Source organism: Chelonoidis abingdonii, chromosome 7 (genome assembly GCF_003597395.2).
Source record: "Chelonoidis abingdonii isolate Lonesome George chromosome 7, CheloAbing_2.0, whole genome shotgun sequence".
Classification (NCBI taxonomy): Eukaryota; Metazoa; Chordata; order Testudines; family Testudinidae; genus Chelonoidis; species Chelonoidis abingdonii.
In genome coordinates, this window is record NC_133775.1 from 69,757,803 (window position 1) to 69,782,103 (window position 24,301).

Genomic DNA, 24,301 nt, shown 5'->3' on the forward strand with positions numbered 1-24,301 from the left:
ATAGCTGAAGTCAATGTATCTTATTCTGACTTACCTTCCGTCCTCACAACGGGAGATTGACGGCCGCGGCTCCCACATCAACTCCGCTTTCGCCTCTCACCCTGGTGGAGTTCCGGAGTAGACGGGGCACATTCAGGGATCAAGTTATTGTGTCTAGACGAGAAGCAATAAATCGATCCCCGATAGATCGATCACTACCCGCCAATCCGGCGGGTAGTGTCGATGTACCCTAAGGTGCCACGAGGACTCCTTGTTGTTTTTCAAGCCGGTTTGTAATCCTAACCTAATAGTGGATATTTTCATTATTCATACAAACATCTCTTATTTTCTGGATCCCACTAAATTCTTTGGCTCTAATTTCTGGAGCAATGAGTTACACATGGTGTGATAAATAAAGGGGGGAGACGAGACGGGCTCCCTTTTATGGACACCCAGCCAGCCAATTAGCTATAAAATCCCTCTTGGTCTGTTCTCTGCTTGCTTTAACTGTAAAGGGTTAACAAGTCCACAGGTAAAAGAAAAGGGGTGCACACCTGACCAAAGAGAGCCAATGAGAAGGCTGGAATTTTTAAATTTGGGAAAGAAACTTCCCCTTTGTCTGTTGTTCTCTGGGCTGGAGGGACAGGGCAACAATGCTGTAAGCAGCTTTAAGCCAGGTATGATCAAAAATCATCAGATCATACTTAGAACTACTTATCTGAACTCCAGATGTGTAAGTAGATCAGAATGTTTAGCTAGACGTGATCAGGTTTATTTCTGTTTATTTTTTAAGGCTTGTGGATCTCCTCTGTGCTAACCTCAGATGCTTTTGTTTGCTGGTAACCTTTAAGCTGAACCCCCAAGAAAACTATTTTGGGTGCTTAATTTTTGTAACTGTTTCTTTTAAGATCTAGTCTAAGGTCCAGATGTATTGTTTTCCTTTTTGTTTTTAACAACATTTACTTTTTTAAGAAGAAGATTTGATTTTTGGTGTCCTACAAGGTTTGCGTATGTTGTTTGATTAGCTGATAGTCATAGCTAATTTCCTTTGTTTCCTTTCTCAGCTCTTCCCTGGAGTGGGGGTGAAAGGACTTGAGGGTACCCCACAGGGAGGAATTACCAAGTGCCCCTTCCTGGGTACAAAGGGGATTTTTAGCATTTGGGTGGTAGAAGCCAAGCCAAGGTCAGAGAGAAGCTGTAACCTTGAGAGTTTAATACAAGCCTGAAGTGGCAAGTATTAATTTTTAACATCGTTGTGGGCCCCCACTTCTGCACTCAGGGTGACAAGAGTGGGATTCAGCTTAACACATGGTCATTATGCAGTGGGTAGAACAGCACTTTTTTTTTCTCTTGTAAGTGTCACTCAATCAATTTTGTGGAATGTCCTCTTGGTCTTGTATTATGAGAAGGGATAAACAAAAGCACTCAATTCACCTTGTCTAGAGCATTTGTTATCACAAGCAGATCTGGCAGCCCCACCAACTCTGATTCCCTCCACATACCCTTTCCTTCCTCTCATGTACTAGCTCCTAGCCTGGAACAACCTTTCTAAACCTGTTTGCCATACAGCCACCCTCTCCTCAAAACCCACCTCTTCACATAATTCTGCAATTTCTTTTTTTTAATAGATCTTAGGAAACTCAGAGTGTCCCACATCCCCTCCTGCTTCTTTGTCAGTGTGTAGTAGTCTTGATAGCATTTTGGAGAGTATTTATATCTTTTCATGTCAGTAAAGCTCGTAGCGCCCACTCCTCCCTTCTATGTCCTCTGTTTCAGATGTCTTCTTCACTCACTTTACTTACCTCAGAATATGGCTTTTTCCCTGTGTACCCTGAAAGAAAAAAGAATCCATCTCAAGCCCTGCTCAATCATAACTAGTCACTTACCTTTAGGAGGGGCCGGTTGGATACTAACAACTGGATGCTGCTTTGTCAGTGGCAAAAGCGCTGGAAGAGCCTGAATAATGATGGCTTTAGCCTGAATGCCAAGGCTGGCCTGAGCTTCAGGTACTGCAGGCAGCAAGAGAGGCTTGGGTTGAATTGAAGGTTTGGATGTTGTCTGACTAGATCTTTTTGGTGTCCCCACAGAGCTGTTTGCTGGGGAAAGAAAAAATCTGAGTTGAACCACGAAATCTAAAAATAAAAATTCTATACAACACTGTGTAAGGGTTACTGAAGTCTTTCTTTGTCCATCTATTTATTAAAAGATGTGTCTTATACACAAATGGATTTATCTAATCAGAAATAAAAGGGCTGTCTGCTAGAACTGGACTGCTGACACCTTTCAGTCAACATTTTCTTGTGCAAAGCATGTGATAATTGGGCCTGCAAATTTACCCTAATTGTGAGCTCAACTATAAAGAGTATGTGAAAGTTCATAAAACGAACTCAAGGACTGTGTTACTATCATGCTCGGTACACAACAAGTGTGGGAGTGAAAATTAAAAAAAAACAAAATTGGTGTGTTGGTTAACAGGCCTAATTATTTTGTCCACCAATGAGAGGATGGACTGTTCCACTGACAATTCCCTTTGGGGTCCCTAAAAAGAGAGACTTTTGGGGAGAAAAACTGGCTACTTGCGCGAGCTGCATCATCATGGCTGTCAGCCTCACCATCTCCTGGGACTCCAGGACTTAATCCTAATCCTGAGAGATGTCCTGACCAGACCAAGAACAGAGAGAGGGACACAAATGACACCATCTCCTCTATAAGCTCCAGCTGAATCCCAACCACTACCTAAGATAAAACAGGATCGGACTGTAACAGCTCTAGCCAATCACAACTAACGTCTCTTTTCCCCAAAAGGACAGTTCCTACTTTGATCCCATCTAAGAGACTGTCCAACAAGATTGTTTTTCCTTCTAAAGATCTCTCCAGCTAAAGGGAGAAAGAGCAAGAGATATTAAAACAAAAGCCTTACTTAATACTTTACCTCTCAAATGCTTTAACTGTTTTTTCTTCTTTTCTTTATCTTCAATAAAAGGTCAAAAAGACTTTAAATGGTATGTTTGCCACAGTACTAAGCATGCTGAGCTCTCTGTATACATAGCCACACTAGGCCAGAACAATATTCCATCTAGTTTAACAGCCTGTCTTCTGACAATGGACAGTGCTAGATGCTTCAGAGGGAGCAAACAGAACATAATAATTTATTAAGTGATCCATCCCCTGCTGTCCAGTTCCAGCATCTGCCAGTCGAAGATTTAGAGACACCCAGAGCATGTCCCTGATCATCTTGGGTAACAGCCATTGATGGATCTATCCTCCATGAACTTCTCTCAATCTTGTTTGAACCCACACTTTTGACCTTCACAACATCCTCTGGCAACTAGTTCCACAGGTTGACTGTGCTTGTTTGAAGAAGTAGTTCACTATGTTTTAAACCTACTGCCTATTAATTTCATCAGGTGTCCCCTGGTTCTTGTGTTATGTGACGGGAAAAATAGCACTTCCTTATTCACTTTCACCACACCATTCATGATTTTATAGACCTCTATCATATCCCCCTCGGACACCTCTTTTCTAAGCTGAATAGCCCCACTCTTTTTAGTCTCTCCTCAGATGGACACTGTTCCATAGACCTATTCATTTTTGCTGCCCTCCTCAATACTTTTTCAAATTCTCAAATATCCTTTTTGAGATGGGGTGACCAGAACTGCACACAGTATTCAAGGTGTGGATGTACCAGGTATTTATATAGTGTATTATGATATTTTCTGTCTCACTATCTATCCCTTTCCTAATGGTTCCTAACACTGTTAGCTTTTTTTTTTTTTTATGGTTGTTGCACACTGAGCAGATGTTTTCAGAAAACTATCCAGAATTACTCTGAACCCTGAACCTTGTTTAACACTGTTTAATATTGGACAGTGACTTGGTTATGTTAACACTGTCACCTCATATATTCCATTTAAATTAATACAACAAGCTGTGCGGTCAAAGTAAGCAGATCATTCTTACCAGACTGGTGTGCAGCATTGGAAGTGAGCTTTTTATCTTTCTGACTTCCAGATCTCTTGCTGTATAGAGAGAGAGGAGACATCTGGGAGCTGGTGCTGAAGTCCAAGTCTTCCTGTTGACAAAGAATATATAAAACAAATGACAATCCTTCTCAGAACAGAAGAATGTGCTTACAAAAGCATTCAAATGCTGTTCAGATTCTGCTTTCAGTTCTGTGCTACTGACCACAAATCTAATATTCCACTCTTCCTCTATTAATTATTTGTACTCCAATAGTGCGCAAAGGCCCCAATCAAGATCTAGCCCCATTATGTTGGGGTTCTATATATACATGAGATATACCTGAGGGTTCTGAAGGCTAAGACGGGTGATGGATGAGAGAGTGGTGAAGTGACTTGCCCAAGTCACCGAGCATCTCAGTGACCAGGAACAGAATCCAGGTCTCCTGAGTCCAAGTCCAAGGCCAATGGACCATACGTAGGTAGTACTCCCAAGTACAGATTTCCCTGTGGGTCCCTGTGACTTCAGTGGGAGCAGGCCCTATACAGCACTCCAAAGTACAGAGCTCCCACGTAGAGCGAACAGAACAGAGGAGTGAGAATGATAGAATCTAGAGATCAAAAGATCAGTGAGTCCATCTCCTTGTTAACACAGGATTTTAGTCTCCCTATAGAAGACAAATAATATTCAACTGATAATTGAAACAAAGAGTCATTCAAGCTGGGCCTGAACTAAGTTGATCTGAAAAGCTGTTTCTCATTACTGAAGAAACCAAATCACAATGAATAGCTGCTTTAAAAAAGACAAAGCAAAACAAAAAATTATTCTCTTAACATCCTCTGGGGCTGAGCACAACCTCTCAAATGAGGCATATACTGGCACAGCATGCAGCCAGCATGCCTCATTGGTATGGCTCAGATTTAGTCATGGGTATTTTTAGTAAAAGTCATGGATAGGTCACAAACATTAAACAAAAATTCGCAGCTCCTGATCTGTCCATGACTTCTACTATAAATCTTAGGTGTTCTGAGGGCTCCGGAGGCATCGCTGCTCTGGAGGAGGGCCTCTGGGGTGATGCTACTACATCTGCAGGGAGGAAGGAGGTGTCCCTGGATCACAGCTACTGCAGCTCAGGGGGCAAAGCAGATGGTTGGCCCAGGGCTGCCCCAGAAGCAGATGGTGTGGCTGGCACTGGGGGGCGGCCCTGGGGTCACCCACACCAACCAATGCAGAAGTCACGGAAGTCACAGAATCTGTGACTTCCATAACAGATTCGCAGCCTTACTCTTTGGCAGCAAAGCAAATAATTCACATTGATGCTCTTCAGACGCCATAGGCGCCCAAACACTTCAAATGCAAGAAATGCAAGAAACACACAAATGCAAGAAGCATGGGAAACAAGCAAGGAGAACTGGAAGTCCTGGCACAGGCAAGCAACTATGATGTGATTGGAATAACAAAGACTTGGTGGGATAACTCACATGACTGGAGTACTGTCAAGGATGGATATAAGCAGTTCAGGAAGGACAGGCGGGGCAGAAAAGGTAGGGGAGTTGCCTTGTATGTAAGAGAATAGTATGACTGCTCAGAGCTCCGGTATGAAACTACAGAAAAACCTGAGAGTCTCTGGATTAAGTTTAGAAGTGTGAGCAAGAAGGGTGATGTCGTGGTGGCAGTCTGCTATAGACCACCGGATCAGGCTCTCTTCTGGCAACTAGCAGAAGTTACTAGATCGCAAGCCCTGGTTCTCATGGGAGATTTTAATCACCCTGATATTGCTGGGAGAGCAATACAGGAGTGCACAGACAATCCACAAAGTTTTTGGAAAGTGTAGGGGACAATTTCCTGGTGCAAATACTGGACAAACCAACTAGGGGGCAGAGCTCTTCTAGATCTGCTGCTCACAAACCGCGAAGAATTAGTAGGGGAAGCAAAAGTGGATGGGAACCTGGGAGACAGTGACCATGAGATGGTCGAGTTCAGGATCCTGACACAAGCAAGAAAGGAGAGCAGCAGAATACAGACCCTGGACTTCAGAAAAGCAGACTTTAACTCCCTCAGGGAACTGATGGGCAGGAACCCCTGGGAAAATAACATGAGGGGGAAAGAAGTCCAGGAGAGCTGGCTGTATTTTAAAGAAGCCTTATTGAGGTTGCAGAAACAAACCATCCCAATGTGTAGAAAGAATAGTAAATATGGCAGGTGACCAGCTTGGCTTAACAGTGAAATCCTTGCTTATCTTAAATGCAAAAAAGAAGCTTACAAGAAGTGGAAGATTGGACAAATGACCAGGGAGGAGTATAAAAATATTTCTCAGGCATGCAGGAGTGAAATCAGGAAGGTCAAATCACACTTGGAGTTGCAGCTAGCAAGAGATGTTAAGAGTAACAAGAAGGGTTTCTTCAGGTATGTCAGCAACAAGAAGAAAGTCAAGGAAAGTGTGGGCCCCTTACTGAAGAGGGAGGCAAACCAGTGACAGAGGATGTGGCAAAAGCTAATGTACTCAATGATTTTTTTGCCTCGGTCTTCACAAAGAAGATCAGCTCCCAGACTGCTGCACTGGGCAGCACAGTATGGGGAGAAGGTGACCAGCCCTCTGTGAAGAACAAGACAGTTACTCACCTTTGTAACTGTTGCTCTTCGAGATGTGTTGCTCATATCCATTCCAGTTAGGTGCGCGCACGCTGCGTGCACATTCGTCAGAAGACTTTTTACCTAGCAACACTTGGCGGGTCGGCTGGGCGCCCCCTGGAGCGGCGCCGCTATGGCACCGGATATATACTCCCAGCCGACCCGGCCACCCTTCAGTTCCTTCTTGCCGGCTACTCCGACAGTAGGGAAGGAGGGTGGGTTTGGAATGGATATGAACAACACATCTCGAAGAACAGTTACAAAGGTGAGTAACCGTCTTTTCTTCTTCGAGTGATTGCTCATATCCATCCAGTTAGGTGATTCCCAAGCCTTACCTAGGCGGAGGGGTCGGAGGGAGATGTGGCAGCGTGCAGAACCGCTGAGAGCAAAGGCTGCACCATCTCTAGACTGTTGGACCAGAGCATAGTGTGAAGCAAAGGTGTGGACCTATGACCAGGTCACTGCACGACATATCTCCTGGATAGGCACGTGGGCCAGGAAGGCTGCTGATGAAGCCTGAGCTCTGGTAGAATGCACAGTGAGATGGCCCAAAGGGACATGAGCCAGGTCATAGCATGTGCGTATGCACGCCGTTTACCCACGAGGAGATCCTCTGGGAGGAGACTGGTAGACCTTTCATCCGTTCAGCGACTGCCATGAACAGCTGGGGGGATTTCCGGAAGGGCTTCGTCCACTCGATATAAAAAGCGAGCGCCCTATGGACATCTAAGGAGTGTAACTGCTGCTCCCGTCGAGAAGAGTGAGGCTTCAGAAAGAAGACCGGGAGGAAGATGTCCTGGTTGGTATGGAAGGCCGGACACTACCTTAGGGAGGAACGCCAGATGAGGTCTCAACTGTACCTTGTCCTTGTGAGAGACAGCATACGGTGGGTCCACCGTAAGCATACTGAATGAGGGGGGCAAACGTGACGAGATGTGGCCAAAGCTTAGTGTATCATGATTTTTTTGCCTCGGTTCTTCACAAGGACGATCGTCCCGACTGCTGCATGGGCAGGCACAGTAATGGGGAGAAGGGACCAGCCCTCTGTGAAGAACAAGACAGTTACCACCCTCTGTAACTGTTTGCTCTCGCGAGATGTGTGCTCGTAACCATTCGTTAGTGCGCGCACCGCTGCCCGTGCACATTCGCAGAAGACTTTTTAACCTAGCACACTTGTCGGGTCGGCTGGGCGCCCCCGGAGCGGCGCGCTATGGCACCGGATATACTCCAGCCGACCCGGCCCCCTTCAGTCTTCTTGCCGGCTACTACGACGTAGGAGGCGGGTGGGTTTGGAATGAGGATATAAATAAACTCGAAGAACATGTACATAGCGTGGTAACCTCTTCTTCTTCGAGTGTTTGCTCTCATATCCTTCCATTGGTGTCCCAGCCTACCTGGCGCGGAGGTCGCGGGGAGATGTGCAGCGTTGCGAACCGCTGAGCCAAGGCATGCATCCATCTCTAAAGACTGTTGGACCGAGCATAGTCGTTGAAGCAAGGTGTGGACTCATGACGTCAGCTGCACGGCAATCCGGATAGGCCGTGGGCAGAAGGTCTGATGAAGCGAGTTCGGTAGAATGCACAGGATGAAGATGGCCCAAAGGGACATGAGCAGTCTAGCATGTGCGGAGCCGCCGTTCCACGAGAAGTAACCGTCTGGGAGGTAGATCGTAGACCTTCCGCGCCGCACGCTGCATGAGACGCTGGGGGAATTTCCGCGGGCTTCGCACCGTATATAAGGCGAGCCGCCTATGGACATCAAGGAGTGTAAACTGCTTGCTCCGTCGAGCGAAGACGAGCTCACAAAGAGACCGGGGAGAGTCCTGTGTTGAGCACACTAACACTAATAGGTAGGAACGCAGATTGAGTCTCAACTGTTCTTGTCCTTTGAGAGCAGCTACAGTGGTCCACCGTAAGCACTCGAAGTTCGGAGACCCTCTGGCCGTGTAATGGCCAACTAGGAGCACTGTCTTCCCGAGCAGTAATAGTGAGTGAGCAAGTCCACGGCTCAAATGGCGGATGCAATAAGTCGCTGGACTAGTGGAGGTCACCAGTGGGCCAGGCGGCGTCTTGGGGGTAGAGCGCTCCAGGCCCTTAAATCTAGGTAACTAAGGGGTGGGAATACGAAGTGGCCACTTTCGCAGCGATGGAATTGGAGATAGCACGCCAAGTGCACCTCAGAGATGGTGGTGGATGGAACGGTAGCCCTGCACACACCAGGGAGGGAGTTAGCCACCAGTCGAGGGAGCATAAGGTGCTCGGGGGAACGGTCACCAGAATGTCTATTGGGTCCCTGCCTGGACGGTAGACCGAATTGAGCCACATTTGAAGGGGCTGGAGGCAGAGCCTGGCATATTTGGTCACATAAGTACAGGCGGCCATGTGGCCTAGTAGGCCGAGACGCGTGCGAGCCGAGGTGGTCGGGGAGTTCTGCAGACCTCGAATGATCACCATGATCATCTGGAAACGTGGCTGAGGTAGGTAGGCCCTGGCTCGAGTGGAGTCCAGGGTTGCCCCTATGAACCAGTGTGGACTTTTCCGCATTGAGGAGCAGCCCCAACCGGGAGAGTAGGTCTGTGATTATGTCCACGTGCTGTTTGACCTGAATCTGGGAGGTTCCTTTGATGAGTCAGTTGTCCAGATACGGGAATACATGTATCTGCTGCCGGCGGAGGTGGGCAGGCGACGACGGCCATACACTTCGTAAACATCCTTGGGGCCGTGGAGAGGCCAAAGGGGAGGACCATGAATTGGAAGTGCTGGTGATTGGCTACAAAGCGAAGATACCTCCTGTGTGGAGGGATGATGGCGATGTGAAAGTATGCGTCCTTCATGTCGAGGGCGGCATACCAGTCTCCAGGATCCAAGGACGGGATAATAGTCTCCAGGGAGACCATGCGGAACTTTAACTTGACCATAAACTTGTTGAGGCCTTGCAGGTCTAGGATAGGCCTGAGGCCTCCCTTGGACTTGGGGATCAGAAAGTAGCGGGAGTAAAACCCTTTTCCCTTCTCGTCTGGTGGTACCTCTTCTATTGCTCCTGCGGCAAGGAGAGACTGCACTTCTTGTAAGAGGACTTGCTTGTGAGAGAGGTCCCTGAAGAGGACTGGGTTGGAGGGTGGGAAGGCGGGGCTGAAACAAATTGGAGGTGGTATCCTTGTTTCACCGTGCGAAGGACCCAGATGTCTGAGGTCAATTGGGACCATGCCGGGAGAAAGTAGGAGAGGTGGTTGGAGAAGGGAGGAGAAGGATCCTGTCCTGAAACTGGTACGCCGTCCTCGTGCGTACCTTCAAAAGGTAGACTTAGGCCCCGGAGGTGCTTTTGGGGGGCTGTGGTTTTGACCCCCTTGGGGCCCGGACTGGCGTCTACGGCCACCCCGCCTGCGCCTTCTGTTGAAGTCTTGTCTCTGCTGGGGCACAAAATACGGCTGATGGGGTTGAGGCCGGAAGGGTCTGCGTTGGGTCACAGGCGTATGCATGCCCAACGAGCACATGATGACCCTGTTGTCCTTTAAACTCTCCAACCTGGGGTCGGTCTTTTCACAGAACAGACCCTTGCCATCAAAGGGTAAGTCCTGGATGGTGTATTGGAGCTCGGGTGGCAGGTTGGAGACCTGTAGCCATGAGATACGCCTCATGGTGATACCTGAGGCCAGAGTTCTGGCTGCCGAGTCGGCCGCATCAAGAGAAGTCTGGAGGGAGGTTCTAGCCACCTTCTTCCCTTCTTCAAGGAATGCGGCAAATTCCTGGCAAGAGTCTGGGGATAGTAGTTCTGTGAATCTACCCACCTCCGCCCAGGTGTTGTAATTATAACGGCTCAGGAGAGCCTGCTGGTTGGCCACCCGGAGCTGAAGGGCGCCTGCCGAATATACTTTGCGGCCCAGTACGTCCATTCGCCTAGCCTCCTTTGATTTGGGGGCTGGCGCCTATTGACCATGGCATTCCCTTTCATTGACCGATTGGACAACTAATGAGGAGGGTGGACATATAGGTATTCATACCCCCGGGAGGGTACCATGTATTTCCTCTCGACTCCCTTTGCCGTAGGGAGGATGGAGGCTGGGGACTGCCATAAGGTGTCAGCAGTGGCTTGGATGGTCTTGATGAAAGGCAAAGCCACCCTAGTGGGGGTGTCCACTGACAGGATGCTCACAACTGGGCCCTCGACCTCTGGGACTTCCTCCACTGGAAGACTGATGTTGAGCGCTACCCTCCTAAGGAGGTCTTGATGGGCTCTGAGGTCTATCGGCGGGGGCCCTGATGATGAGGTCCCTGCCACCGCCTCATCTGGAGAGGAAGAGGATGAAACCCCGGGGATGAGGGGGTCCTGAATGGCCTCTTGCTCATGGGTCAGTTCCTGCTCCAGCTGTACTGGGGAACCTGGTGGATGGATCGTCTGCTCCTCTGTCCCAGCTGGAGGGGGATGGCTAATGGTGGCCTCTGGAACTCGATGCTCTGAGGGAGCGGAGCGGGTCTGGACCAGTGGAGCACCTTGGGCCTGATGGTACACCCAGGGTGTCCAAAAGGACCACCGGTGAGGCCCAGGGTCCTGGGACCGGACCACCTGGAAGACCCCGGTAGGCACCTCCATATCTCGGTCCTGGTCGTAATAGCTGTCTGCGTGAGAGGACACCGACGTCTGCCTGGATGGCCATGGAGGAGCAGAGAAACCTTGGGCTGAGGTTCCGACGGACCTCACTCCCCTCTTTAATGGGGACCGGTGCCGGTATTCATGACGGTACCGGGATCGAGACCGGGACCTGAGACCAGACCGGTGCCAGGAGGTAGACCGAGATCTCGAGTCCCTGCGGTGTGAATGGCTCCGAGAGATATGGTGCCTGGATCGGTGCCGAGAACTGGAGCGGTGCCCCGGATAGTGAGGTGGAGAGCGGGAGTCCGACCGGTGCCGCGAGTCTGACCGGTGCCATGTAGTAGAACGGCGCCGGGACTGCAAGCGGCGTCAAGAGCGGGAGCATCGTCTCAACCTGGAGCATCTGCGGGACCACGATCTTGAGCGGTGCCGGTCCGCTGTGCCGACAGACGGTGGTCTAGTGAGGGTCGGCTTGCCCAGAGATTGGATTACCCGCACCGGCGGTGTCGGGGGTAGAGGCAGTGCCGAGTCCGTTATGGCGATTAAGTCTCTCGCCACCGAAAATGCCTCTGGCGTGGATGGCATGGTGAGCTCTACCGCGGTACGCGCCGGGGAGCTATCCGGCACCGGACTCGACGGCCCTTGTGGGACCGGAATCAATGGTGCCAATTTAGTTGGTGCCGCGGCGGGTGTCAGCGCCAGGCGATCTGATCTAGGTGCATTCTCTGGCTGCGGCACGGGCGGTGCCAAGGCAGCAGGAGTCTTGGCCTTCTTCGACCTCGGGGAGAGGGAGCACCGTGGAACTGACTTCAGTGCCGGGGACGGCCGGTGCCAAGAGTCTTTAGGCGTACCGGTGTGATCCAGTGCCGCGGGGCACTTCTGCTCACCGACTGACCAGCGCTCGGTGCCGAAGGTGGCGGGGTCAGGGCCGCCTCCATGAGGAGCTGTTTCAGTCTGATATCCCGCTCCTTTTTAGTTCGTGGCTTGAAAGCCTTGCAAATAGAGCACTTAGCTGTTAAGTGCGATTCCCCGAGGCACTTCAAACAGGAGTCGTGAGGGTCGCCTGTTGGCATCGGCCTGTGACAGGCCGAGCACGGCTTGAAGCCCAGTGAGCCGGGCATGAGCACCGGCACCGGGTGCGGGGAAGGGGCTACACCCGAGCCCCGCTAACTAGTACTAAACTAACTATACTAAGAACTTACAACTAATTCTAAATATCTACAAGAACAACAACTATGTACACAGTAACAATGAGAAACTACGAGTAGCTAGGGAGGTGGAGGTCAGCTAAGCCGCACTCCACTGTTCCAACAACCGACACGGGCGGTAAGAAGGAACTGAAGGGTGGCCGGGTCGGCTGGAGTATATATCCGGTGCCATAGCGGAGCCACTCCAGGGGGCGCCCAGCCGACCCGCCGAGTGTTGCTACGATAAAAAGTCTTCCGACGAACGTGCACGCAGCGCGCGCACACCTAACTGGAATGGATATGAGCAATCACTTGAAGAAGAATAAGTGGTTCGGGACTATTTAGAAAAACTGGAGGAGCACAAGTCCATGGGGCCGGATGCGCTGCATCCAAAGTTGCTAAAGGAGTTGGCGGATGTGATTGCAGAGCCATTGGCCATTATCTTTGAAAAGTCATGGCGATCGGGGGAGGTCCTGGATGACTGGAAAAATGCTAATGTAGTGCCCATCCTTAAAAAAGGGAAGAAGGAGGGAGGGATAGCTCAATGGTTTGAGTATTTGCCTGCTAAACCCAGGGTTGTGAGCTCAATCCTGGAGGGGGTCACTTAGGGATTCGGGGCAAAAATTGGTCCTGCTAGTGAAGGCAGGGGGCTGGACTTGATTGCCTTTCAAGGTCCCTTCCAGTTCTAGGAGATAGGTATATCTCCAATTATTATTATATATAGGTGTTATGTACATGAGGGGAAGGAGAAGAATTCCTGAATGCTAAACATTTTGGCAGTGATACTTTTAGTTTTGGTTCACTAGAGTGCTTGATTTTTCTTAAACTGACTTATGTTGTATGGTATGATAACAACTACCACCTTCTAGTGGCTGAAAGGATTGTGTCCACCAATTCAGAGATCTTTCTCCAGCTTAATATTCTGGCTGAATTGTTATTTATACGTTTAGAATGGCATGTCTAATAGCTGATCTCTACCAGCTATTATGAACTCTGGCTTTCTGTGGTTTCAGTCAGTGGGTTAATGTTACAAAAACTGGAAATCTAAGTCTTTGCCTGAATTTGGATTTGTCTCTAAAATGTTCAGACAAGACATTATGGTGCCAAAATCTTCTGCTGATTCCTCTTAATGCAGTAGGTAGCATAACTTCACATATAGTGCAATAGTTATGAAACACGCCCATGAGCAAAACACACTTCTGGAAAGAAAACTGTTTATTTCCAAAGTGAGACAGGAGCTCACATTTGCTATATGTTTTCTTTCACCTTGCCATTAGAATAGACACCATACTACCATACATTAAGCCAAAAGCAACCAACATACTTTCTTGACTGTTTTGTATGTTTTTAGAATATATTCTCTTTCGTATGTTTGGGGTTCAGGCATTAAATGGAGCTAAGCAGCCATGTTTCCCCAACATACTAAAATGAGAATATACTCCTAAAAATGAAATATCTAATAAAATGAAACATTTAATTCCCGATTTCCTCAAAAAAAAATACAGTATGAAACAGGTGTGTAATCAGGAAGAACTGGTGAGTATGCAATAAATAAATGCATGGAGAATATTTTTAGGACCTGATCCAACTCTCATTAAAGTCAGTGGGAAATTGTAGGTCAGAACCTTTGTTCTGGAGACAGTCAGAGAAGAGATGGAGGAGTTGTAGAACAGACAGTGTTCTTTTGAGGTGAAATTCACCTCTGTGCAGAGGGCCAACCTGAGTCCTATGTACCATTTAATCCCTCAAAATCAGACTTGCACTCATGCCCCAAGAAGCAGACAAATGAATAAATAAGCAGACTATATTTTCTGCATATATTTGGCCAATGACACATACCATNGGTACCTGATGAAAGAACAAGGAGTAATAGTCTCAAGTTGCAGTGGGGGAGGTTTAGGTTGGATATTAGGAAAACTTTTTCACTAGGAGAGTGGTGAAGCTTTGGAATGGGTTACCTAGGGAGGTGATGGAATCTCCTTCCTTAGAGGTTTTTAAGGTCAGGCTTGACAAAGCCCTGTCTGGGATGATTAAGTTGGAAATTGGTCCTGCTTTGGGCAGGGGGTTAGACTAGATGACCTCCTGAGGTCCCTTCCAACCCTGATATTCTATGATTCTATGAATGCACAGCTCATTGTCCTGGCCTTATGGTACACACTTGCTTAAAGGATTAGGACCTAGCTACCTCAAAGACCACTTTATCCACTACCTTACCTCTGTGTTGCACTGCCTGCCTGCAAGTTCCTGGATGGAATTCAGACAGTTGCTTGTAATCTTGAAAGTCCTAAGGGTATGTTTATACTACCCACCGGATCGGCAGGCAGCGATCGATCCAGCTGTCGGAGGGGCAGGCCGTTGTTCAAGACAGGCAGTTATACACATGCACAGCATAGTGTAAGGTCTGAGGCCTTTCGCTGCAGCTATATTAGGAGAGCAGCAGCCATGAACCAAGAAACAGAAAGTGATATCCTCACATTTCTTCTAAATTATATCAAAACAGTGTAATATCAGAAAGTTAAGAAGGTACCTCTCCTCATAATACCCACCATCACCATGTAAGTAAGGAATCTCTTAAGATTTTTACAGAAAACTTTGCTTGATGGCATTCTGTCTGGCAAGGAGTCACTTATTAACAGTCGTGATTGTAAAATCTATACTTCTACTGTTTTGCTTTTATGGTCCCTACTTCTCTACTGTTTATGTGTATGGTCTCTATCTGGGTCTTTGATTGTTCCGGTTACTTGCATAACTAATTTTCTAAGATTTAAATCAGCTGATTTGGGGTCTGATTGGTAAAAGAATTGTTTCACAGTGTGTTAGGATTGGTCAGAGTTATTTTGTAATATTTTCGTAAAATCATTGGTTACAGTATAGCTAAGCAAGACTCAAGTTTCACTATAAACTTGGGTCCAAGAAGGAGTCCAGCTGGGAAAAGAATAAGAAGAAGGAAAGACTGGAAGAAGAAGAACTCACCTCTTAAGACACAACCTAAGATCAGAGCTGCTAAGAATCCTCTGTACTACAGTGACATGCAGCAACCACAACCCAGATGAGACCAACCTTGCCTGGCCAACAGGGAAAGTCCACATGCATGATCAGGATTGCCGAGCATAGCTTTGTATGCTTAGCGTGTGTATTCTGCTTGGTAATTGTTAATAAGTAGAGGATATTACTGTGTAAGGCTCTTTCACTGGTAAAAAGTCCTGCAAACCTGCAGAAGATTATGCCTTGAGCCCTACGAATTAGGTAAGGATGGCCCTGAGCCCTAGGAACTCGGTAAGAGTAGGTGCCTTTCGCCCAGAGCCTTAGGAACTGCCTAAATCAAATGGGTTACGCCTTGAGCCCTAGGAACTGGATAAAGGTGGATGCCCTAGAATGTGCATGTAATAGGACACTTCTACATGTTCCTACACCCCATGCTGTGCACATATATCCCCGTTTGTGGGTCACCGACAGTGGCAACGAAAGAAAACACTTTATACAGGAGAATGTTAGAAGAAAAGTCAGTGTTTCAGGTGTAGATATAACAAATTGCTTTCATTTATATTGTGAAATTGAGCAGAATTTAAGCTTAGATTGCTCCTTTCGTTTGTATTTTCTATATGAATGTAGGGAGGAAGGGTGGCTTCCCTCCGAACCTGAGGGTAAAGAGCCACTCTCTCAGCCTGAGTGGGCGGGGCCAGGCCAAGCTTACTCCACCTCCCAGAAGGGGAGGGGTGGAATAGAAAGTAAAAGGACAGAGCACTTAGCCCAGTAACTCCATCAGGGCAGTTCCAGGGAGGGAGGCAGATGCAGACCACTGGCTGTTCCCTTCAGACCCTGCTGCTGCACCAGGGGAGGCCCTGGACCAGGAGAAACTTGACCTGGAGGAAGGACTGGGGCTACCAGGACCGCCCTCTGCTGAGTAACCGGAGGAACTGGTGGAGCCTGACGTGGAGTGGGAGCTGGAGCTGCCAGCAGCAGAGTACAGGGATGCGCCGGAGGGACTTGCTCGAGCGACCAGGTAGGAAGAAGCCCAGGGGCAGAACTGCACAGTGCAGTGAGTCTATTTGGTCAGTGTGTTGTGGAAGGACCCCCGCTGACCCAGTGGTGGTACCCTCGCCCTGCCACTGTCAGGGCCCTGGGATGGAACTCAGTGGAGTTGGGTGGGCCTGCATTCCCCTACCCCGGTCAGCCCAGGTAGCAAAATCCCGACAACACAAGGGACTCTTGCCGGCGCTCCCCTGCCGGAGGAACGCGCTAGGGACTCTGGCCGGTGCTCCTCCCTCCACTAATTCCCTAGTGACAGATGGCGTGACTCAGGCCGGCCAGTGAGGCAGTAGCTCCCCACTGTCTCCCAGCGGCTCAGTGGGCCAACTGACACAGGTCACAATGAACCATAAGTAAGTTCATGCAACACAATTGCACAAACATAAGGCACCAAGACTTTACTACTTACAGGCACATGCTGCACTGAAGAGTCTGACAATGGTGAAGGGACTGAACAAACTGAAGTGGCTGGCGACTGAGGCTCTTCCTTCAAGTTTTCATCTACAAGAGAGCAGTAAGTAGACATTCACACTGCACAAACGTCTAATACTAGGAGTTTAGCTCACGCAAGAAATGTGCTATTCTATTCCAAACATTAACTTCTGGAATAAACCACACAAGTGAATGTAGTAAGACTACAGCAACTAAACAATTTGAGACTTGTAGGGGAGACCAAAACAGTAGCCATGTCCCATCCCAGGAAAATCAATGAAGTGATCTCTGTATACAAAAAAGCCTACTCCAGCAAGCAGTACCACTGAAGTCAATATCCTTAGTAGTCACTCTTTTAAGATAGTCATAGCTGAAACATTTGGCATGTAATTACCTATACAAGTATGGCTCATCACATCCCAAGGGCCTGAATCCCAAGACATCAAGTCCAAATCAAAGTCGAGGTTATAAAGACTGTTCTCCTGTAGATGATGATAATTTAATAAAAATAAGTTAAGAGATGCAAAACAGAAAGTACTATATATTGCAACCACCAAGCACTACAGCTCTTAAGAAGGCAAAAGGATTTAGTCACCTCAATTTCCATGTTTTTGGTGGCATGGCAAGGCCACAAATATATATGAGAAGCCCTGAGAGAGGAGAGCTCTCAGTTAGATTTCACAAGGCAGGGTTTCCAACTAAACAGACCTGAGCTGGGGAATTATTTGTGGCTTTAGTTCAAACCTAACTCTGACCTGAGTAAAGGGAAGTGAGAGTAAATATCATTACTACAATTATTTGTATTCCACTAATGCCTTATTAGTAATTATTTGTATCGCAGTAGTGTCTAGGGCAGGGGCAAACTACAGCCCGGGGGCCACATCCAGCCTTTCATACTTTTTAATCTGGCTCTCGAGCTCCTGCCACGGAGCAGGATCTGGGGCTTGCCCTGCTGCGGCTCTGCACGGCTCCAGGAAGCAGTGGCATATCCCCGCTCCGGCTCCTACGCATAGGGGCAGTCAGGGGGCTCCATATGCTGCCCTCATCCCAAACTCTGGCTCTGCAGATCCCATTGGCCAGGAACCGAAGCCAATGGGAGCTGCAGGGGCAGCGCCTGCGGACAGGCAGCATGCAGAGCTGCCTGGCCACGCCTCTGCATAGGAGGTGGAGGAGGGACATGCCGCTGCTTCCAGAAGCTGCTTAAGGTAAGCGCCACTCGAAGCCTGCACTTGTGACCCCATCCTGAACCCCAATCCCCTGACTTAGCCTGATTCCCTCACGCCACCCTCTGAGCCCCTCGGTCCCAGCCCAGAGCACCCTCCTGCACTCCAACCCTTCATCCTCAGCCCCACTCCAGAGTCCTCATCTTCTCTTGCACCCCAAAGCCCAATTTTGTGAGCATGTATGGTGGGCCATACAATTTCCATACCCATATGTGGCCCTCAGGCCAAAAAGTTTGCCCACCCCTGGTCCAGGGGGCCTATGCAATGCACTCAGTACTGTACAAACACTTAACAAATAACTCCTTAATTATTTTTTGTAAGCTGTCACTATTGGGGGTGGGGAGTGTTGCATTTTATTTGTCATCTTTAGGGTAAATAGATCTCTTCAATTCTAAGAGTCTCCATCACCCTTTTCAAACAGAGGAAGATTAAATCAGTTCAGCTGCGCTGAGACTATGCAGTAAATTGTGAGAGTCTTTTGTTGAAAAGTTTCTGCTGGCGCATTTAACTAGACAAAATGTTTTCATTCTGAATAGCTGGTTGGGGAAGGGCCATTAGAAAAACAACAGATCTAAAAAGAAGCTTATCTCCTACATGGGGGCCTTCCTGAGGATGCTACAAACAGCCTCCAACAAACGGCTGCTGTGATACTACAGGGTCATGTGATCAGGCCACCTGGTGCTGGACTCCATCTTGGGGGATCAGTATTTTTCCAATGACTGGCATGGGAACCAACCTTTGAAACAAAGGGTTCCCGACATATGCAAAAGCTATATAAGGCAGGGGAGTGACATCATCTTGGTTCTTCATTGACTCCCCACCCAAAGAGACTCTTGAAAACACCCAAGGACCAAAGACTGAACTGGGGGAAGTGTTGGACCTAGGCTAAAGGGATTTTTACCCTGTGAATGGAACACCTGGGGATTCTAAGCTCCAAACAAATACAACTTGCCCCTTAAGAATCTGTAGCCGGCTTGTATCATCACTTAGGGTGAGAATTTTCTATTCATGGCTGATCTACGTAGTATATTAAATTTAGTTTGCGTTTTTTGTTTATTTACTAGGTAATCCGCTTTGATATGTTTGCTATCCCTTACAATCACTTAAAATCTATGTGTTGTAGTTAATAAACTTGTTTTCGCTTTATCTACAACCAGTGTGTGGGAGTCATAACTCAAGGCAGAAAACTGTTCTATATTCCTCTCCATATTGAGAGAGGGGGCAAATTTCATGAGTTTATGCTCTACAGCACAAGACAGTATAATTTTGGGTTTACCCTCTGAGGGGAGGGGGGGGTGCCTGAGGAGCTGGGAAGTACCCTAGCTGGAGCCTTCCAGTGCAGTAGCTGGTCAAAACGTCTGTATGTATCTGCAGCTGGGTGTGTTCCTACCTGTATGTGTGCTTGTGAAAGTGCAGGCTGGAGCCTGGATAGAACCTGGCAGCTTGTCACATAAGTACAGTGTAAACGGGAGCCCAGGCTGGTGGGACAGGGGGGCTCAGTGGTACCCCAGTTCCAGGTGGCACCCCAGGGGGAACTTGTCACAGTGGTGCAGCAAGCAGGGTCATATGCACAGCTTGTTACTCTGAGTGAGATGGGCACTTCATACACTGGTGGTGATTTTAAGTGAGATTTAAGTGTCCTGGCTAGAGATCAGTCAAAGAGGTTACCAGTTTGTTATTTTCTCTTTGCTTATTTCGGGCAAGGGAAGTAAGGACAGGAAAGCAGGAAAATGAGTGAAAGTAAAACTAGTAAGAAGCTGGAACTACACAGATTGCAGACAGAAGAGTAGAAGAAAGAACACAAAAGTCATATGGAATTTAAACAAATGGTGATTAATGTGCAAGAAGTTGAACACTAAAGAAGCAGAGAATGCCAGGCAAGAAGCTGCACACCAAAGGGCCCTAGAACTGCAAGCCAAAGAAATGGAGGCAAAAGAAAGGGAGAGAAAGCATCAACTGCACTTGATAGAGAAGCAGAAGCAGAACCCCAAGCACCAGTGAGCTCCACCTCTTCAAAATCCACAAATGGTAACGGTTGTGTCCTGCATGCAGCAAGACAGGAAACATGGTTGAATATTTCATCACCTTTTGAGAGGCTGTGCATACTCCACGAAATTCCTGAAGACCAAAAGATGCCCACTTTGATTGCAAAGTTGTCTGAGAGAGCTCTAGATATGTTCAATAAGATTCCAGTTAGAGATGCTTCAGATTATAGTAAATTCAAGGATATGATTTTAAAACTGTTTCAGATTACATCTGAAAAATACAGAGTAAAATTTAGAAGCCTTAAGAGATGGGCTGGGATTAGTAATGTGGCATATGTAAACCAGATGAAAGATTTGATAGATAAGTGGATAAGGGGTGTAGTAGGAAGAGGGCCTGAAACATAAGCCCATGTATCAGAGGCCTGAAGCCTGAGCTAAAGTAGTAAAAACTTTCCTGATATAAACCAAAGTTAAGTTGTGAGCAAGAGGCAGGCCCTGCTCACAGGATCTGGCAAGAACAAGGCTGATATTGCAGAAACACACATTCCTAAGTAGTGCTAGGCAAAAGAATATATAGACAAACATAATCCAGAAAGGTGGTACCAGAACACCTTGATATCAGCACACTCCCCAAAGATAACAGGAACACACTGACCCATCGTAAAGATGAGGTCAGGATGACAAAAAAACAGATAAAGATGTTTTGATCAAACCAACATTTACTAGGTAATGGGTGGCACCTAGACACGTCAGGGGTAATGCATAACTTCTTTGTATCTGTGTATAAAGATGTATCTCAGAGGGATTGTCTTTGTCTGGCCGAGGGGATAGTGGGAAGTCCCACCACTAACTGAGCTAGTCCATTGCAACGGACATACTTGTGTTAGTGTACCTGTAACCATTGAGCCAGGGCATTAGGACTGTGCTTCAATGACAATAAACCTGACCATGTGCCTTCGCTACGAACCAAGTCTGTGGATTTATCGAGCAGTTTGATCGGAGCCTGATGTACGGCCTATCTGTCCAGAGTCAGTACAGCATGGAGAGAGAACACACACACACACACACACACACACACACAGCCAAACATCTAATGACAAGGGGGAAAAGTATTACAAGCTTTGAAAAAATGTGCGATCTTATTGCTCAGGAACATTTCCTGAGTACATGAAGTGATGATGCAAAACAGTGTTTACGGGATAAAAAGGTGAAAACTGTTGATGAACTTGCTACTCTAGCTGATCAATTTGAGCAGACACAAGCGTCTAGTAGAAATAAATCACAGGCAGAGCGGTTAAAACCTGGGGGGAAAGCAGGGTTCCCGTTTTACCCCAGGAAAGAGGGTGGATGGGAGACTGGACGCTCACCTCCCCAAATCCATTCCTCCAGTCCTTGTCCCAAATCTCCTGTAAAAACAGAAGAGCACGGAAGGTGCTATCACTTTAATTCCACTGAGCCCCTGAGGAATAAATCCCCTGTGTTGGGTGGGAAAAGGCAGCAAGCAACTCATGGGAATGCTGCTATCCAAAGCACAGAGGCTCCTCAGGCAATTGCCACTTATCATACAAGGTTTGTAAAAATAGCCTCTGCCCAGCCAGGCAGTAAGCACATAAAGGCTGTCAAAATTAATGGCAAGGAACATCTTGGGTGGATGGACACAGGTGCAGAAATTTCTGTGGTTAGGAGAAGCATTGTTCAGGAAAAAGACATTGTGCCAGGACAGATGGCAGAGCTTTTGTTAGTAGGAGGTCACAAAACCCTTGTGCCTTTGGCTAAAGTGCACATAGAAACTGAGGATATGAAAGCTGAATTGAATGTGGCAGCAGTACCTACTAACCCATCACAATTGTTACTAGGGAATGATTTTTTCAATGTAGTTCAGGCTGTCTGCAGCAAGGAGGAATACCATGCTGCAACCCCAGAGGAGAAAGATAAATCCCAGAAACTGCTGAAGGAATGGGAGAGCATCTCTTTAATACCTCTACAGCAGTGGAAAACAGTATGCTACCAGGGGTGGGTTGGTTGAGATCAGCTCCTGCTGCCCAGTGGCTAAAGACAGCCTTTCCTCTAGCAGGGAGGGGAGCATATTGCCTGTCAGTGAGAAGACTGTCCAGGTTGCTGGCTGCCAGCAAGTTGCAGATAGGCAAGGGGCAGACCACACTCTAGGGTGCATAGGAAGATGCGTCCTAGAGAGAAGCCCAGAGAAGGGTGATGGAATCCTAGAGAACACTCAGGTGGGTGAGGGTTCCATGGACTGTATAGCTGGAGGAAAACCCAATCCAAAGAGGGAGGAGGGTGTAGTGCTTGCCAGAGAAAGGACTGTTCTAACTGTTAGCTGTGAGCCCTTCACAGCTGAACAGGGGACCGCTCCCACTCTAAAGAGCACAGAGGTGTGTCTTAGGCCTTGTCTACACTACAATGTTTTGTTGACAAAAGTGATGTTGACACTCAAAAATCAACATAATAGCATTCAGAATGTCATGTTCACACTCGCTCCCTCTGTTGGCAGAGCACGTCCACAGTGGGGACACTATCATCAACAATGTGAGCAATGCAGTCCAACTCGACACCTTCTGTCACTAGGAGCTGAAGGAAAGTGGATCGGATCGTGGCGCATCTTGGGACTGGGCCCAATGTTCTGCGATGCATTGTTTTCTGTCCCAGCACTCCATGGGCTTCCGGCTTTCTTTCGCTGCATTTTTGCAACAGCCCTTTACTGTGCACCTGTGTGAGAAGGGATGGATCCCACACTGCTCTCTTGTGCTGTTAACTGTCATGAAGACCTTGTGGATGGCAGTGCAGTTAATCGTGAACTTCCTAAATGAAGAAGACTCACAGGCACCTGACATGCTGCGTGAAATGGATAGAAGCAACTTTAGATTGCTTTTGGCATTCACGGAACAGCTACATAGGGCTGATTGTCACTTCTGAGCTTGGGAAACAAGCACTGAATGGTGGGAACGTATTGTCATGCAGGCGTGGGATGAAGAGCGGTGGCTATCTAGAACTTTCAGATGCGGAAAGTCACCTTTCTGGAACTGTGTGTGGCACTCGCCTCAGCACTGTGGCGCAAGGATACCAGAATGAGTGTCCTCTATCAATAGAGAAGCATGTGGCAATTGCTGTGTGGAAACTGGCAACTCCAGACTGCTACCAGTCAGTCACAAATCATTTTGGAGTGGGGAAGCTGACCGGTGGGGCTGCATTAATGCAAGTGTGCAGGGCAATATATCACATCCTGTTACGAAGGACCGTGACTCTGGGAAATGTGCATGAAATAGTCGATAATTGTGCAGAAATGGGTTTCCCTAACTGTGGAAGTGCAATTTTGGCACCAGACCACCTTGCAACGGAGTACATCAATAGAAAGGGGTACTTCTCCATGGTGTTGTAGGCACCTGTGGATCACCGTGGGCATTTCATGGACATCAACGCAAGGTGGTCTGAGGAATCTTCAGGAACACCGGCCTGTACAGAAAGCTACAAGCAGGGACTTTCCAAACCAGAAGATTCCAGTGGAGCATGTTGAAATGCCCATAGTGATTCTGGGAGACCTGGCGTACCCCTTACAGCCATGGCTCATGAAACCTTACACAGGTCACCTGGACAGTAGTAAGGAATGGTTCAACAACAGGCTGAGTAGGTGCTGGGTGACAGTTGAACGTGCCTTTGGAAGACTAAAGGCACGCTGGCAATGCCTTTATGGTAGGTTAGACCTTAATGAGGATAATATTCCTGTGGTCATAGTCGTGTGCTGTACGTTGCATCATTGTGAAGCTAAGGGTGAAAGGTTTGCTTACGGGTGGGACCTGTCAGGCAGACTGCTTGACTACTGATTTTGAGCAGTCAGATACCAGGGTTATCAGAGGAGACCAGAGCAGGCAATTTGAATCAGGGAGGCTTTGAGGCAACGCTTTGAAAATGAGAACCATTAATATATATCTCCGTGATTGGTGCTTCAGCATTACATTACATGTAGTTTTCCTAGGAAGCAGTGGTGACATTTGGGGCCTTATATTCCAGTAAGCAAATGATTCAAACATCTGTGCATGTATTGGTACTGCCTGCAATCTCAATTTGTAGGAAACAAAGATGAGTTACCCTTCAAAAACTTTGCTTTTATTGCACAAGAAACAGCAAACACAAACACACAAAGATGCTTGGTGGGAAAGGAGGAACCAGGGAAGGGCAGACTTTAACAGCTGTGTACAGGTTCAGCTATAATTGTGAAAGTTGTCCAAGAGGGTGGAGTGAAGAGGAAACTGAGAAGTCCCGGAAAGTGGAA

The 24,301-nt window shown here is 47.7% G+C and overlaps 1 protein-coding gene across 3 annotated transcripts in view; it reads right to left on the bottom strand.

Moving 5' to 3' along the window:
* ATF6 (activating transcription factor 6) overlaps positions 1 to 24,301 on the bottom strand; it is a 376,474-nt gene that overhangs the window by 347,227 nt on the left and 4,946 nt on the right. For 2 of the 3 annotated variants that reach the window (XM_075067998.1, XM_032804925.2), the window contains exons 3-6: positions 17,203 to 17,290; positions 16,786 to 16,877; positions 3,940 to 4,051; positions 1,866 to 2,075 (exon numbers count right to left, since the gene is read on the bottom strand). In XM_075067998.1, coding sequence (XP_074924099.1) covers positions 1,866 to 2,075; positions 3,940 to 4,051; positions 16,786 to 16,877; positions 17,203 to 17,290 — 502 coding nt within the window. The remainder of the gene's footprint in view (positions 1 to 1,865; positions 2,076 to 3,939; positions 4,052 to 16,785; positions 16,878 to 17,202; positions 17,291 to 24,301) is intronic. The other variant, XM_075067999.1, reaches the window with a different exon arrangement.